At 40.0% G+C, this 16,916-nt stretch overlaps 1 protein-coding gene across 2 annotated transcripts; it reads right to left on the bottom strand.

Annotated features, from left to right (window-relative positions):
* Nucleotides 1-645: 645 nt before the first annotated feature.
* LOC104591609 (Cwf18 pre-mRNA splicing factor) lies at nucleotides 646-13,233 on the bottom strand. Of its 2 annotated transcripts, none has more exons than XM_010250527.3 (5): nucleotides 13,084-13,233; nucleotides 12,562-12,733; nucleotides 1,424-1,556; nucleotides 1,212-1,326; nucleotides 646-1,037 (listed from the first exon to the last, which is right to left on the bottom strand). In XM_010250527.3, the coding sequence occupies exons 2-5, from the start codon at nucleotides 12,723-12,725 to the stop codon at nucleotides 982-984; spliced, it is 468 nt and encodes a 155-aa protein (XP_010248829.1). In that variant the 5' UTR covers nucleotides 12,726-12,733; nucleotides 13,084-13,233; the 3' UTR covers nucleotides 646-981. The 2 variants fall into 2 exon arrangements, with proteins under 2 accessions (XP_010248829.1, XP_010248821.1); XM_010250519.3 differs by having other exon boundaries at nucleotides 12,962-13,099.
* Nucleotides 13,234-16,916: the final 3,683 nt, after the last annotated feature.

Below are 16,916 nucleotides of genomic sequence, written 5' to 3'. Positions count from 1 at the left end.
GTTTGTGCCTTCCAATTTTGAAAACTCTTTTGTTAGGCAGATGGGCTACACAACGGGGGGAAGACCTCCCCCAAAACCCAGAAACCCACCAAACCCATGGTGGGATTTTATCCCAAATCTCCTTACCAGCAAGCTAGCTGGTACCGTCTCAATATTGAAGCGTTTCTATGTTTAATGCCTGACTTTTGCACCATGTTACCCAGCCAAATCATTTCCTGATTGCTATATTTATGGTACTGCGCTAACAATTCTGAAAGTAACAGTCATAATTATCACGAAGATAATTGCATATAACATTCGAGGGGTGGGCAAATCCACAATGTAGAAGTTGCGCGATATTTTGAAATTCGAATCTTAGGAATGAGCTGTTCAGACGTGATTTAATCGCTTTTGATCTATACAATGGTTTTCTGACGTCTGGCATTCGCTACAACAGTATATAAGAAAGTTTGTACATGCACACGGAATACCACCAAAAAACTTCAACAAAAAGAAAATGTAATCTGTTAACGATGGACCTAGAAGAACCAGGGCTACCCGCCCAGGCCAAGGAAATGGGTTGAACAGTAGAGAAAAGTGAAACTGATCATAATTATTCTAAAGGCCATTACTCCAGCTATCAGGAAATATAGTGGTGCAAACGCATTTCGGGTTTCTAAAACTCCCATGCGAAAAGAAACATAATATGAACTATGTAGTTATGGTGGTTCATAATTCTCAATGACAACCATTTCAAGCAAAGAGCTTACGATATCCACTTCCCCCTTTCTGAAGTTAATGTATACGACTTCATTATAGATTTATAGTCAACGGAAGGGCTCTCCCCATAATATCTATGAACTTTACTTTCTTTTGGCAAATCTGGTTTCTCTAGACAGAACCAAATCATCATAGGCAATAGATTTTTGACTGGCAAGTAGCATTCCCTCTCCAAAAAATGGTGGCTACTAAAATGGCAATACAATACTTGATTTCTAATTTCTAATCCTCAATAGCAGCTCCATTTTCTTCAGCCTCTTGCTTCTGCCTGTCTTCTTCTGCAGTACGAATCAACAACAATGAAGGTAAAGCAAACAAATAAGCCAATTGTTTCCTAGGAAAGATAGTTCATTTTAAAAACTAAGCTAAGCCTCTGCATAAATCTTGTTTCACCAGAAGTTTCAATATATTCCTTACCAACTCACTATAGTTGATGCACAAAAAGTACTTACCCATAAGTTGGAATATTGCCTTCTGAGTACGTCTTTCCAGCTTTTCAAGTCTCTTCTGCACATCCCTCCTGAGGTCCCAATTAGGCTTCTTTGGAGCAATGTTTACAAATGGATCCTGTTCAACTCTTCCAAGTCAGTTAAGCAGCAAGACGAGGGTAAAACACCTCATCATTATCCATAATGCAAATGTTTTATAGTAGAAGAATTAGAACCTCGGTCTTTTGTGATGGAGGCGGCTCAGTGGCAACTGGATCTTCAAATTTTGGTAGGACTGGTGGAGCAAGCTTACCCTCCTGAAGCTGTTTATCATGAGGAAGGTAGTTCCTGAACTTCATGTTCAGAGTCCTGCAAAGACCACCGCAATTAAGAAAACAGATCAAGCAAATGCCAAATATAAATGTTTATCAACAAGGTCCTTAAAATATAAATCAAGCACAGCTTCATCATACACCTTAATACAACATTGATCAAATACAAGGTTCCTTCAAAAATAAATTACAATGAAATATATCCAGCAACACTATTTGCTAACAAAACCATCAATGCACTAATTGAAAAAAAAAAGTGTTTCATATGCATGAACAACCACATGAGATGGCCACCTCTAGAGGAATTATTACCTATCAAAGTTACTGCCAAAGGCAAAGCATGGCGCCAAATATAAATATCATAGCCTAAAAAATGAAAAATAACTAAATATGTTAATCAATCTCAGTGATTTACTGATGCGGGCATTGAAATAGTGAAAGAACCCATAGAAAAAGAAATCAGTTTTCTCTAGACTCATCATTTGATGGCAATTTTATAATGTTTTGCTATTTTGGATTTTTAATATTTTAAAGTTTTTTAAAAATATTTTCTACTTTGGCTTGGTTTACATCTGGAGGAGACCACCCCATACAATGATACAAATGCTAGGCCCTGAAGTTGCAGAATGTGCCATTGCTACCAACTGTGAATGATTGTCCGTTGAATAAGCTGAAAAAATAACTAATAAAATTCTCAATAGTTACTGGTCAAAAAAGATGACCACTTGCCTACAGAAGTTTCTCTTTTTCTGCTTTCCCTTCTTCAGAAGACCCAGTTGTTTCCCAGCCTCCATTATCGAGCTTGAATGGTGGAATTAGGATTCCTCATCCACCAACAGACCTCATTCTCTTTCTATTGCTTCTCAGGAAATTTCTCTCCCCGGCCTCTGTGACAATGGGAAACACTTCGTCTATGCTTACTCAATACGACATTGAAGAAGTCCAGGAGCATTGCAACCATACCTACTTGGTATGCCTTTAACTGTGCAGTTTCACAGCAAGAAATCATTTTGCTTTACCAAAGGTTCTGTCAGCTCGATCGAAATGGTGCTGGATTCATCTCTGCAGAGGAGTTCTTGTCTGTGCCGGAGTTCGCTGTCAATCCTCTCTGTCAGAGATTATTAAGGATGGTCGATGGATTGAATTTTAAGGAATTCGTGGCATTCTTGTCTGCCTTTAGTTCTCGTGCAACTCTGCAACAGAAAATCGAATTTATATTCAAGGTTTATGATACGGATTGTAAGCAGGCTACTCGAAGGATTCTTTGTTAGAGCTAGCTGACTTCATAAAGCGGCGAAGGAATTTCTATGGAGGACGAGAGAGGTTTCAGAGCAGTAGGAAGATGGAGGTCTGAGGTGTCGATCGAAGCCAAGGCGTTCAAGTTTGAAGAGGAAAGGACCAAAGGCAAGGTTGTACTGAAAATCAGAGAGAATAACAGGGCGACAGTGTTGGTGTCAAAGGAGGTTATAGCATGGATGAAAGGTTTCGTAGATGGGGCTATCAACTCTGGTAAGGTGAATGGTTGGAAAAACTCCATGTCAGTTCCAGGCAAGAGATATGTAACAGAACTGAATAGAAACAAGAAGGGGTGGTTCGTCACTGTGGTGGAGTTTTTTGGAACAAATGGAAAACAAATGCTTTGTGTGCCGCAAGGGAGATTGCAGAAAGGGTGGATGGCTTTTGTGCAGGTGCTGCAGTCTTACCTTGTAGCTTCGGAAGAGAAGGGAGTGGATGGAGGGAAGGCAACTAGCCAAAAGCTTGAAGACCAGAGTCAAAAAACTCAGGAGGAGGCAGCATCGATTGGCACCTCTGGGAGTGTAGAAGTGCAAGGCCATTTGAGTCCTGAAATGGTGGTTGCTTGCTCTTCTATTCATCGAAGAATATTGGTAGGAGTGGGGAAGGAGGAATGGAAGAAAAGAATGGTGTTAGTGGCTGATAAAGGGGTGACAGATTGGAAGAAGGTTCTGAGTACAGTTGCAGGACAGATAGGTGCTGGGAATGAAGCAATGCTGTTCCCTTTTGCGGAGACGAAAGCCGTGCTTGATGTAGGCAATCAGGAACTAAGCTTCAAAGCAGTTGTGGTGGATGGAGCTCTGATACAGGTTCAGAACTGGAGCCCAATCTGCAATGAAGTCTTCAAGATGGGTGTGTTTGGCTGAAGCTAATAGGCCTTCCATTTCACCTATGGCGGGACCCTGTTCTTGAGTATATAGTGCAGAGCCTGGGAGGTGTTTTAGTGAAGGCTGATAGACGTAACCTGAGTGCAGTGGAGTTACAGGTTGCTGGTGTTAGACACGAGAACTTGCTGAGGTTCTTTGATATCTGTTCGGATGAAGCCTGGTACAAGGTGTGGGTGGCTTCAGAAGTCGAACGGTCGTGGTGAGAAGGAGGTCCTAAGGTTGAAGATGATGAGATGGCAGGGTGGTGGACACGTGGAGGGAAGAGGGAGGGCGGTGAAAAGGTGGAGCAGATGAAGGTTAAATCTGGGGTTACTGTGTCGGCTGGGGAAAACCAAACGGTAGGCAACCTATTTAAGGAAATTAATTCAAACGGGTTTGAATTTAACAAAATTAGGGCGGGCTCTTCATCTTATGCTGACGTGACAAAGAAGCAGATTGCTTCTGGGAGCAGAATGGCTTGGTCCGAGCCAGTGAAGGTGGTGGGTGGGCTGAAGATTAAACCGGGACAAATTTGGAAGGAGCCACGTGACAACTTAAAAAGTCATGTGGGTGGGTTTGAAAGTGAACCGGGCCACTCATTTAAGGGCCCACGTGACAACTTAAGTGGCCATGTGGGCGGGTCGAGCGGGCCTAATACCGAACACGGGTCTTTTTCGAATGACCCACGTGATAACTTAAGTTGTCACGTGGGTCGGGGTAAGGAGACACAACATAGACCATTACTAGACAGTGAACTTGGTCTATCTTCGTCCCAAATGGTGAGAATGGACGGGGGACGTTCGCAGCAGCGGAAGTTGGAGAAGGGGAACTTTCAGTGGGTCCCCCGCCGAAACTGTGAGGAGGTTAGCTCCCTGCGACGCTCCTCAGACAGGCCGAATCCAAGATATGCAAGGGAAGGAGCAGAAGAGAGGGAAGAGGCGGATGAAGGCTAGGTGCAATGTAGTGAGGAAGATGAAGATTTGGATGAAAGCTCAGATGATGGTACCAACGTGGGCAGTGTAAATGACGAAGGTGGCTATGTCGAAGGTGGCATGGATGGGTGGAATATTGCAAGCTTATTTCAGGGTGAAGGTTGTAATCGGACTAAGACTCTAGAGTGTGCAAGGTTCAACAGAAGGGGCAAATCGGGAGAACCTGAAGCAGAGCAGGAACATACCTCCTAAGGGTGATTCAGGGGTAGAGAGGAGAGATCACTAGAGTGACCAAAGGACAGAAGTACTTTCCAACCAACTCAGGGAGACAGATGTTTACCAACCTCTGGAACAAGAGAGGGAGGCCGGGAACAGTCCTTTTCCAACCTTTCTATCAATCCCAGGTAACAAAGTGAATTCAGGTTGTGCTACTAATGTGTCTCCTATGTCTTTGGTTCCAGATTCCGTCCCGACGCCATGTACTGTAGTCCATGAATATGCAGCCAAGCTAGATGGTGGGTTGTCTGAGGTAGTGGAGAAGGAAGTAAAGGACTGTGGGGAGGAGCGGGAAGGGAGGTATAGGAACGAAAAAGTGTGGGAAATCATTGAAAGAGTGTTTTGTGAAGTTGAAGAAATTCTGACTTGGAGGAGGGGTGGGGAGGAAGGAAGAGGGGAGGGGTCAATGGAGAGGAAGGAAAGGAAGGATGGTAGAGTGGGAGAGGAATGTGGGGAGAGAACATGGCTGGAGGCAGGTAACAAGAGAGGGGGGATGGTTGGAGAGGAGAGAAGAGGGGTGGGACCAGAGGTGAGGAGGGAAGGGCAGGGGGCAGAGTTGGAGGGGAAGTGCAGGAAGGATAGGGGTGGAGAATTCGATGAAAGAGGACATGATAGCAGAATTTGTGGGGAAGATGGGGTGTAGGCTGGAAGATCTGAATGTGCTGAAAGAAGGTCTACAGAAGAGGAAGAAGGAGATAAAAACAAAGAAGAGGAAGCTGAGTGAAGTAGAGAGATTGAAAAGAGATGTAGAAGGGGATAAGAAGTTCGGGGCAACAGGAGATAGAAGAAAAGGGGGAAAGTAGTGGGTAGGTAGAGAGGGAGTCAAGAAAGAAGTGGAAATGAAGATACTTAGTTGGAACGTGAGGGGAATAGGGAATGCAAGAAAAAAAGCAACAATAAAAGAGGTGATAAGGAGGTATGACCCAGATATTGTTCTGTTACAGGAGTCCAAGAGAATGGAGTTTAATAATAGTTGGGCGAGGAGTGTATGGAAAGCCAGGGGGATTAGCTGGGTGGTTGCTCATTCGTGGGTTGTGCTTCGGGGGGGATTGTAACAATGTGGAAGAGGGATGCGGTTGAAGGCCTGGAGGAGCTAATTGGGAAGTATTCGGTTTCCATGAAGTTTAAGCAACAAGAGGATGGTTATGTATGGGTGCTCACAAATGTATATGGACCAAATGACTACAGAGAGAGAAAGAAGTTGTGGGAGGAATTGGCTGATGTTAGAGGACTGTGGGATGGGCCATGGTGTGTGGGTGGGGACTTTAATGTGATTAGATACTCGGAGGAAACCAATAAGATTAATCAGAGGGTGACAAAAAGCATGCAAAAGTTTAACAAGTTTGTGGATGCCTTTGAGCTTAAAGATATTCCTTTAGCCCACAAAACATTTACATGGTTAAATCTCCAATCTAGTCCCATCTGCTCTAAGTTGGATAGATTCCTGTTCTCTTTGGATTGGGAAGAACATTGGGGAAATTTGGCTTCGAAAGCTCTCCCAAGGGTGACCTCGGACCATTGGCCCATAGTGATTTGTAAGGAGGAAAGAAGGAGTGGAGGACCCGCCCCATTTAGATTTGAAAACATGTGGTTACTCCACCCTGGTTTTACCAATAAAGTAAGGGAGTGGTGGTATGACTGTAACCCAATGGTGGATTGAGAGGGGGTAAGATTCCATAAGAAACTACAATTTGTGAAAGCAAAGGTCAAGGAGTGGAATCTTTTGGAGTTTGGGAGGTTAGAGAAAAGAAAGAAAGCGCTGATGGACCAACTTGAAAACATTGACTCTAAAGAAGAAAGGGGAGAATTTGGAGAGGAAGATAAGGAACTCAGGAGAGGCTTGAGAAGACAGTTAGAGGATTGATTGCTTGCATAAGGAGGAAATAAGCTGGAGGCAAAAATCTCGGTGTAAATGGTTACAGGAGGGAGACAAAAACACTAGGTATTTTCACTCTTTGGCGGATGGAAGGAGGAGGAACTTTATCTCCAAATTGGTAGTAGGTGGAGTTGAGTTAACACAACAAGAGGAGATAGTCGGGGCTTGTGTGGAGAACTTTAAATCCATTCAAAGAAGGCCGGTAAGTAGAAGGGTGTGGGTAGAAGGTTTGGATTGGCCAAATGTAGGGGTGGAGAACAGGAGAAGGTTGGAAAGAAGATTTGATTTGGAAGAGATTAAGGAAGCTATGTTTTCTATGGATAGAACAAAAGCTCTAGGGCCAGATGGGTTCACAATGGCTTTTTATCAGGACTATTGGGATATTTTGAAAGATGATCTTTTGCTGGTGTTTGAGGAGTTTGTTTTTCAGGAGAGGAATTATCAATCCGAGTGTGAACTCTACATTTATAGCTCTGATTCCAAAAAAGAAAGATGCCTCCCACCTTAAGGACTTTAGACCAATTAGCTTGGTTAATAGCCTGTACAAGATCATTGCTAAGGTGTTGTCATTGAGGTTGAAGGAGGTTTTGCCAGACATCATCGCACAAAATCAAGGAGCATTTGTGAGTGGAAGACAAATCACTGATCAAATCTTAATTGCTAATGAGAGTGTGGAGAACTTTAAGAAGGCTAAAAAGAAGGGAGTGGTCTATAAGTTGGACTTGGAAAAGGCTTATGACTTGGTGGACTGGGAATTCTTGAGGAAAGTTTTGATCAAATTTGGGTTTGGTGGTAAATGGTGCAATTGGATCATGGGCTGTGTCCAAAATTGTCATTATTCAGTGCTAGTGAATGGGACAGTGGTAGAGTTCTTTCCAGCCAGTAGGGGTATAAGACAAGGAGACCCTCTCTCTCCTTTCTTGTTCATACTAATTGCGTTGGTCCTGGGGAAATTGATTCACAGAGCAAACTCGAGGGGTCTCATTAGAGGTTGGAGAGTCGGGAGGAAGGAAACCCCCCTCACTCACTTATAGTTTGCTGATGACACGATTCTATTCTGTGAAGGTGGCAATGTGAGCTTTATCAAGAACTTGAAGTTGGTGATACAACTATTTGAGCAAATGTCTAACTTGAAGGCGAACTTTGGGAAAAGTTGTGTAGCAGGGGTGAATATGGAGGAGGGAGAGATCAGGGAGAGTGCAGAAGTGTTGGGGTGTGAAGTGTCAGAGTGGCCATTGAATTACTTAGGGTTACCATTAGGTGACAACCCTACGAGGGAGAACTTTTGGAACCCGGTGGTGGAAAGGTTTGAAAAAAGAATGGTCTCTTGGAAAAAGAATTACCTCTCTCTTGGTGGAAGAGTTACACTGATTAAGGCCACGCCTGCTAATTTACCCATCTACTTCTTGTCTGTGTTCAAAATCCCAGTGAAGGTTTCTAATAGGTTGGAGAAGTTGATGAGAGACTTTTTGTGGGAGCCGGGATAGGAGAAGAGGGACCATAGAGTCAGCTGAGAGGTAGTGTCCAGGAGTAAAATTTGTGGTGGTTTGGGACTCGGGAATGTTAGGAGAAGGAATATGACTCTTCTAGGGAAGTGGTTGTGGAGGTTCCCCTTGGAGAAGGAGAAGCTATGGGCTAGAATAGTGGCAAGTATACATGGGCTGGAGCACAATGGTTGGGATGCTGGAATCAAAGCTAGGACCACAAGCTTTTCTCCTTGGAAATCCATTCACGATCTACTTCTAGTATTCTCCCCCAATATCAGGTATGATCTGAATTCCGGTAACTCCATAAAATTCTGGGAACAAACTAGGGTGGGGAATGCCCCTCTAAAGGATCAATTTCCTTCTTTGTATGCTCTATCTGATCTTAAAAATGAGCCAGTTTCATCCTTCATTACCCTATCCTCTTCCAATTCTGGGCTTGGGAGGAATTTGGGTCTTAGAAGGGCCTTGAGGGATTCAGACTTTGCTAATATTTCAAGCCTTCTTGAACTTCTTGATAATGTTGTCTTAGACCCCACAAGGGCGGACTCTAGAATTTGGACCCCTACCCCCACTGGCTTCTTTTCTTGTGCTTCCTTTTTCAAAGTCCTAAGTCAGTCCACCAGTCCTGTAACCCCCCCTTTCCCTGTTGATGAGGTTTGGTGCAGAGCAATCCCTCCTAGGGTTGGTAGTTTTTGTTGGGAAGCCTATCTAGAAAGATTCAACACTGGTGATCTACTCCAAAAGAAGCGACCAATACTTGCTTGTCACCCCATTGGTGTGTTCTATGTAAAGCGGATGGGGAGACTGGTTTTTTCCTACTGATGTCTTGCCATTTTGTGAGGTCAATTTGGGAATGGGCTTTTTCCCTCTTTGGGTGTAGATGGAACCCTCCATTAGATCTGCAGGGCCTTTTTTCCCCTTCTGTTTTCAGGTGGCGTAGGAAAATGGGTGAAATAGCAAAGTGCACACAGACCAAGTCAGTAATGAGTGTGTCTTGGACACCTCCACCTGCTGGGTTCATGAAATTAAATTTTGATGGGAGTAGTAGGGGGAACCCTGGACAATCAGGGATTGGGGGTGTCTTTAGGGATGAGAATGGGGTCATTTTTGCCTTGTTCTCAGGCCCAATTGGAGTAGGTGACTCTCTTAGAGCTGAGATCTTTGCAGTTATGGAAGGAGTCCAGAAAGCCAAGGAGATGAACATCAAAAAAATCTTAATTGAAGGGGATTTGGAGGTGGTGATAGGGTGGCTGAATGCAGACAGCAATGGTTTATGAAGGTACAGTAATCAGAGGAGGAAATTTGAGTGGCTGGTGCGGGAGATGGAAGTTGAAATGTGCTGGGTCAAAAGATCAGCCAATTCTCTAGCTGATGATTTAGATAAACAAGGGGCAAAAAGGGATTCAATGTTTTGGGCTAAGTTGTAATTTTTTGTCTCTACCTATTCTTTTGTTTCTTGATTGTACTTGGAAGATAAGTGTGTTTGTCTTCCTTATGTAACCTCTTTGGTGAATTAATGAAATTGTTATTGATCAAAAAAAAAAAAAGGATGACCACTTATAACTTCCTCCACAAGTATTATTTTTCAAGGTCAAATCTCCAATTCCACTTGCAAGGTAAGGCCCTATTCATAGTCCTCCCCTCACCTTGGACTCACACACCCTATTCCATGCAACCATATGAAAAACTTTCTCCCCATCATTAGGCCCCTCCTAAAAATGTCTCTACAGAGTTTCTCTACATGTTTGCAAACAAGGCATGGTGAGCAACGACAAATAGTAGCCAGTAGGTGAGCAGATTTGAGAGGGTACTTTGTAAAAGGCTTACTTTACCTCCTTTTGAAAAGTAGTATCTTTTTTAGCCTACTAGCTTACATCTTGAACCTTTCAATTATGGGATCCCAGATAGCTCCAGACCTGTAATTAGCACCTAACAAAGTTTCAATTTTAGTTCTATCTTCAACCTATGATAGGGTATCAGTCAGTGGCAACATTTGAATCTGTTTTTTATTTTCTCTCTCTTGGGGTTGGTTTTGGTTTGTTTAGTTTTAAGGCAATTAGGAGTTGTTTTAAGGTTTGTTTGGTTTGTTTAGTTCTAAAGCTGTTTTAAAAGTCTATATCTTTATTTAAGGTTCCCTATGGATTTGCCTTAGTTTTAAGGCAATTAGGAGTTGTATTTGGTTAGATTTTTAGTCAAAATTAGAGTCCATGAAGGGAGACGAGAACTATAAAGAGAGTCATCATAATAGAAATTTAAGATGAGAACTATCATAAAAAAGAGATGAGAACTAATGAAACAAAAAATTTCTTTTGAAGTTACCTATGCGCCTTCTCTATCTCTTTTGTATCTGTAAAGGTGTTATCTTTATTCTCTCTCTTATTTTAGATCTGAACTTCTTTCATTCATAATTTTTTTATTGGTAATGGAAACTTTTATTGAGTATTTAAAAAACCTTGATATATACAACAATTCCTTATCACTTTTTTTTTCTTTTTTAATCAGTAACAATATGAAGAATCTATATAAATATATTAAGGTGAAATGTGTACGTAAGAAGGCCTGAGGATGAGGGAAATGGAATCTAACAGTATTTTTTGCCTTTTTTTCATAGAAATTACAAGAATGCCACTCTCTCTCCTACCAACTCTCTCTTTCTCTTACAAATTACAAGAATGCCACTCCCTCTCCAATTGAAGGAGACCTTAGCTCGGCATCTCGGCTGCTAGGGGACCTGCAATCAAAGGTAGTCGAGTTCAAGTTCGAGCCGAGCCGAGCCGAGCTCGAACTTCTAAGCTCAAGCTCAAGTCTCTAATTCGAATCGAGCTTGAGCTAGATGACACATCGACCACTGAGGGAGACCTTGGCTCAGCACCTCGGTCACTAAGGGGGATCTCGGCTCAGCACCTCGACAACTAAGGGAGATCTCAACTCGGCACCTTGTCAACTAAGGGAGACCTTAGCTCGACACCTCGCCTGCTAGGGAAACCTCAGCTCGACACTTTAGCAGTTGAGGGAGACCTCAGTTTGGCACCTCAGCAATTGAGGGAGACCTCGGCTCGGCACCTCAGTTGCTTGAGAGACCTGCAATCAAAGGTAGCCGAGCTCAAATTTCCGAGCTTTTGACTCGAGTCGGGCTCAAGTATCTAATTCGAATCGAGCTCGAGCTTGATAGTTTATGAGCGAGCCCCTGCAAGGCAGGGCCCCCTCCGCTAGTTTCATTAATTAAAAGCAATCAAGTATTACAAGAGGATGTTAGTTTACCATACAAATAGATCTTGTGAACATAACCCCTGCTAACTCACCTCATAAACTACTTTTTACATTTGAGCCCAAAATAATTGTTAACTATTAACCCCCTATTTAGTCACACAATTAGTCAATCTTTGTACACATTGGACTTCTAGTTGCATGTCTCTTGAAAACCATCTAAAGCACCTGATTTCATTTCTGCAGTTCCAATAAAGCAGTACTAGTCTTCATTAACCAACTGACAACTACTTTGGAGTCACCTTCAATAAAAATCTGTCACCTCCCATTTCCTTGACTTTTTGCACCCTAAATACTGCTGCCAAAAGTTCTACCTTGACTGAATCTCCTTCAGCTATTGGACCTGAGTACATCACAAGTATAACCCCATTCTCATCCCTTATTTACACCCCAATTACAGAAGGCCCCGGATTAACCAAACCACTTCCATCAAAATTCAACTTCAACCATCCCCTTACTGGTGGGGTCCATTCCTTTTTAATTTTGGATTTTTCCATGACGATCCTGCAACTGCCCTCCAATTCCGGAAGAAATCATCCAATGTGGATCTGAGAACAGGTCCATTGTCTTCACCTAGTGTGCTACCCTTAATATAATACTTTCAGTTAATGTCTCCTTGCTTTTTTGTTTGATAAGTAACAAGGATTTATTCTAAAGCAGATAAATGTTTTTAGTGATTCTTTTTCTTTGACTTCTGCTTGTAAGCTGTAGGAAAATAACATAATTAAGAAAGTATAGTTCTCCAAAAATGATACCCTCCAATGGACCGACATGGAAGGCCTGTTTCCTTGTGGTGATCATTTCCATAAACTTGGGATCGGTCTATGCTCTGCAACATGCTTCTCCTGTCCCCCCTCCCCAACCCTCTCACCCTCTTTATATTCTCCACACCAACAATAGAAACCTTCTTTTTTTTTTCATATAGCACACACGCTCTTAATCAGTTCCAACACACTTGACACTTAAAGCAACGTAAAGAGTCAGAAAAACAGATTCAAACAACTAGAAAAAAAAAAAAGTGAGGATACAAGGTAAAAAGACTTACTTGTTTTCATTAGTTTCATCTGCATCCTCTTCTTCTGGTTTATCTTCTTTTTGAGTCGAATCTTCATCCGGAGTGTTTAGAAGGTCTTGAGCTGCTCTAAGAGCTTTCAGCCTCTCACGTCGAGCTGCCGCAGCTTGCTCGATTGAGTCCTCTTCGGTAGTCATGGCTTCACCTATATGACATTGAAAAAAAATTGACGAAAATAAGCACGCGCAATCTACTAATTATCCAGATGGCTAGATGGTGAAATCCGTGGGAACTCGAACCAGATTGGGGTCCAATCCCATTTTCACCCTCTATGACTGAGGACGCGGCTCCACGAGGCAACATGTATCGACAAGAGCAGAGACGGGAAAGAAGAGTCGTGCATAAATTAAAAAAAAAAAAAAAAGACCTCTACCTGCAATTCTCATGAAGAAGCCATGGCTTGAAGGTCCAAACTCCAAAGGCCCATTGGGGGAAAAATTGAAGTGAAAAGGAAGAAAAGGGAAAAGAAAGAGAAATGAAAGAAGAGAAGCTTACCAAACCAAAAACCTTATTCCTCGCCCCTTCGTCACGAAACGAGCTCCCGCTTTCGCAATCGTAGAGACAAGCCAAGAATCGAAGAAATTCAACTCCGCTCAGCGGTTCTGGTTTCAGAGGAAAATCGGTAAGGTACCGACTACCGAGGTTAAAGTAGATTCCACATGACCACATCTTAGTATTACGAACTGGGCCTCTAGGCCTGGGCCTTAGGTCGGTGCGGATTAAAAAATTGGGTAAATTACAAAGAACCCAATAAGTTAAAAAAATTCTCTTAGACTTTCACTTTGCGACAAATATACCTCTGTTAGACTTTCAAAATGCACCCTAATTGGAATCATGATTCAATTTTAATCTAATCTTTTTATGAACTTTAATCATCATAAGTTCATAACAATTGAAATGGTTGAACTAAAAGGCTTATTGTTTTGTTTTTTAGTGAATAAAATTTTAAGAAGGTTTGGGGGGCGCTTCTTAATAAAGCCAAAGTTTTTTTAATCTTTTTGAAAGGCTTCACAATGGAAGGGTAGCACATTCCCCAACTCATAACCTCCCCAACCCAGGCTTAGGCAGGATTCAATCTCAAGTCTCCGCTACAACCAAGAGGAGACCTTACCAACCTGCTTTATTCTTAAACTCTAATTGAGCAAAAGATAAAGGAGTAAATCATTGATTGTTATCTTCCTAAAAAAAATATTGATTGTTATGGGCGCTTAAATCATCTATTAATTTCTACTTCCACCTAAGTCCTTTTGGATCTACCATACTGGCGCGGAACCTCATCATTGGTTCCATAGCCCGCTGAACAGCCATCACACTCAGCTAATCTTAATTCCAAATCACCTCTGCCAACTTTCTCTAATTTTACTATCTATAGGAGATTTGGAGCTACTCATGGGTTTCTTTGTAAATTTGTATATTTCATTGCAGTGTTCTAAAAATCGACCCAGAAATAGAACTGCTTTTGTCTCTGGTTTCTGGGTCAGTGGGTCAACCGTCTGGGTATGGTTCAACTTGTGATGCCACAAATGAAAAACATAAATATAAAATATCCCAAGTAATAATACAATACTATATAAAGAGTATTCTTATTTCTTATTTTTTCATTTATTTTAGACCAAAATCCATTTAAATGTGGGTGTTATTATGATTCATTTTAGATTTCAGAGAAAGATCAAAGAATTGAAACAGTTTTTGAATCAAACTGAATCAATATTTTCATTTTATTTTTGATTCAAATAGGTTGAATGAATATTTTCATTAATTTTGATGGGGAAATCTGAATCAATATTTACATTTTATTTTTGAATCAAACTTCGATTGAAAGCCAAAAAAGATATTGACTCAACCGAGGGGATTGGGGAAATCAAACGTCAATATTTTCATTTTGATCCAATTTGAATCCAAAAAAAGATATTGACACAATCAAACGTACTTTGAGCAAAGGAGAGAAGGAGAGTTCTTGTATAAAGGAAAAGAAGAGATTCAGACTCCAGAGTGAAAAATACAGAGAAAAACACTAAAGTGATATGTCGATTGGGTCATTTGGGACATAAATGATCTTTTCAATTTCTTTTATTTTTGTTTTTAAGTTTTTTTTTTAAATCAAGCTGCGAACCACTGCTTAGGTTGAATGGTTTGATGGTTCAACCATCCAGATCAGCAGTTTTTTACCAAATCAATGGTTTTTCACATAATAGCAGTTTGGGCTTTAAACAGAACCAGCAACATGACTCGTTTTCGGGCCAGATGGTCCAACCACCCGGGTTAACAACAGTTTTGAAAACCTTGCTTTATTGTGACCTCCATCTGTTCTAATTTTACTACTCACCCATCTAAGTATACACATTTCTGCCACACATTTTTTGAACATTCTACTTGATTATATATTAATTATATGATAATTTATGATATTTATATGTGGTTATTGACTATTAAATTCTTTTTGGAATTTAATTTAATTTAAATTTTTTAAGAATAAGTGGAATTCAAAATTCAGATAAACTTATTTTGTCTAGATATAATTATATAGTTTCTCGCTTAATATTTGATTTTATAGATTTATACCAGTTTATATAGGTTTATACTAGCTTGTATAGAGTTTGATTTGGTGCCCTTGGAGAAGAGTTTGATTCAGTTTGCATCTTGACAGGAAATGCTTAAAAATAAGTGCTTAGGACGACCAAATTCTTCAATAGTTGCCTAGGAGGACCAAAAAAGAAATCAAGACGGAGGCTTTAGGCTATGTTTGAGAATGCTTAAAAATAAGTGTTTATTTGGGCCAGACCGTACCATTAAGCATTTATTGGTGTTTGGGAAATAAGTCCAAAATAAGTGTTTATTTTTTAAGCCAAATTTCCAGTTATTTTAAGTGCTTATACAATAAGCACTTATTCAATTTTTTTTCTTATAAAAATATCCCTAGTTAAAATTTAAAATACCAATTATAAAATTATCCCTAGTTGCATTTTATAAAAGTATTTCCGTAAAAGTGCTTTTATAAAAGTGCTTTCATAAAATTATTTTTATAAAAGTACTTCCATAAAAGTGCTTTAATAAAAATATTTTTGTAAATGTACTTCTGTAAAAGTACTTTTATAAAAGTGCTTTTGTAAATAAAAGTTATTTCATAAAAGTAATTTTGTAAAAGTGCTTTCGTAAATTCTAAAAGAAAATGAATGACAAAATAGTCACATGCTTATTTAAGTGCTTATTGGAGGAAAAGACTACCAAACGCCCAATATGAAATTAAAAGAAAGTGAAGGACAAAATAGTCACAAATGTTTATTTAAGTGCTTATTGGAGAAAAAGACTACCAAACTCCCAATATGAAATAAGTGCTTATTTTTTAAAATAAACACAAATGCTTATTTAAAATAACCACTTGAAAAAGTTGGGTGCCAAATGCAAATAAGTGCTTATTCGAATAAACACTTGTTTTTAAGCACTTATTCAATAAACACTCCCAAACATGGTCTCACTAGAAAACACAACTATTAGAACATGCTCTCAGCCCAATAAAAAATTGCCCCATAAAATAAATGTTCAAAGTATAACTATATAGTATAACAATAGTTAGAAAAGGCAATTTTAAGAGCCTTATTGCATATGCTTAAGATATGCATGGATGAGATAGAAAAATTGAGATACACATGGATCTGCTATGGGCAATACTCAAATAAATCCTGGAAAAAATACATCCAAACAATTAAACTTAAATCTAAAATAAGTATGTGGTAGTGGATGTGCATAAAAACAAATAGTTTAATAAACGAAAGTGTAAATTATCAAGATAAACTAAGAAAATGTGGGAAATAATAAAAGAATTAAAATACTTTAAAAATTACTAATTTCAACGATCAATCAATTATTTCATTTCTTTTTTATTTTCCTATTAATAGAGTATCAATAAAATAAGTTGATAAAAATGACAACGAACAACTAAATTTTAACAAATTGTAGTGGCGTAGCGATAAAAAATTCCAATGCTCGGCACCAATACAAAATATTGACATATTTTAATATTTTCATGATATATTTCCATTTTCATGGGCACCAATACAAAATATTATTGAAATTGACACATGACATGATAAATTTGCAACAGTATTGCAAATATGTGGAGCAATGGTATCATTAACTGCCCAAGAAGACAATAACCATTTCATCCAGCTCAAAATTCTTGGATGTGACTTTAAATATTGGCTTTTGTTTAGGTAACAGATTATTTGGTTGATCTTTTAGGATCATTTACACAAGAGTATGAATTTTGCTTGAACTTGCTCTGTTATGTAGGTTTAAATCTTAAAGCATGTGGAAAAAATTCCAATGTA

This window comes from Nelumbo nucifera, chromosome 3 (assembly GCF_055504915.1).
Source record: "Nelumbo nucifera cultivar China Antique chromosome 3, China Antique-T2T, whole genome shotgun sequence".
Taxonomy (NCBI): domain Eukaryota; kingdom Viridiplantae; phylum Streptophyta; class Magnoliopsida; order Proteales; family Nelumbonaceae; genus Nelumbo; species Nelumbo nucifera.
This window is presented reverse-complemented; position numbering and strand designations above follow the sequence as displayed.

Coding starts and splice junctions, on each gene's coding strand:
- LOC104591609 (XM_010250519.3), bottom strand. Junction 1,327..1,423: donor CTCCATCACAAAAGACCGAG/GTTCTAATTCTT, acceptor AGAGTTGAACAG/GATCCATTTGTAAACATTGC. Junction 1,038..1,211: donor GGCAATATTCCAACTTATGG/GTAAGTACTTTT, acceptor TTCGTACTGCAG/AAGAAGACAGGCAGAAGCAA.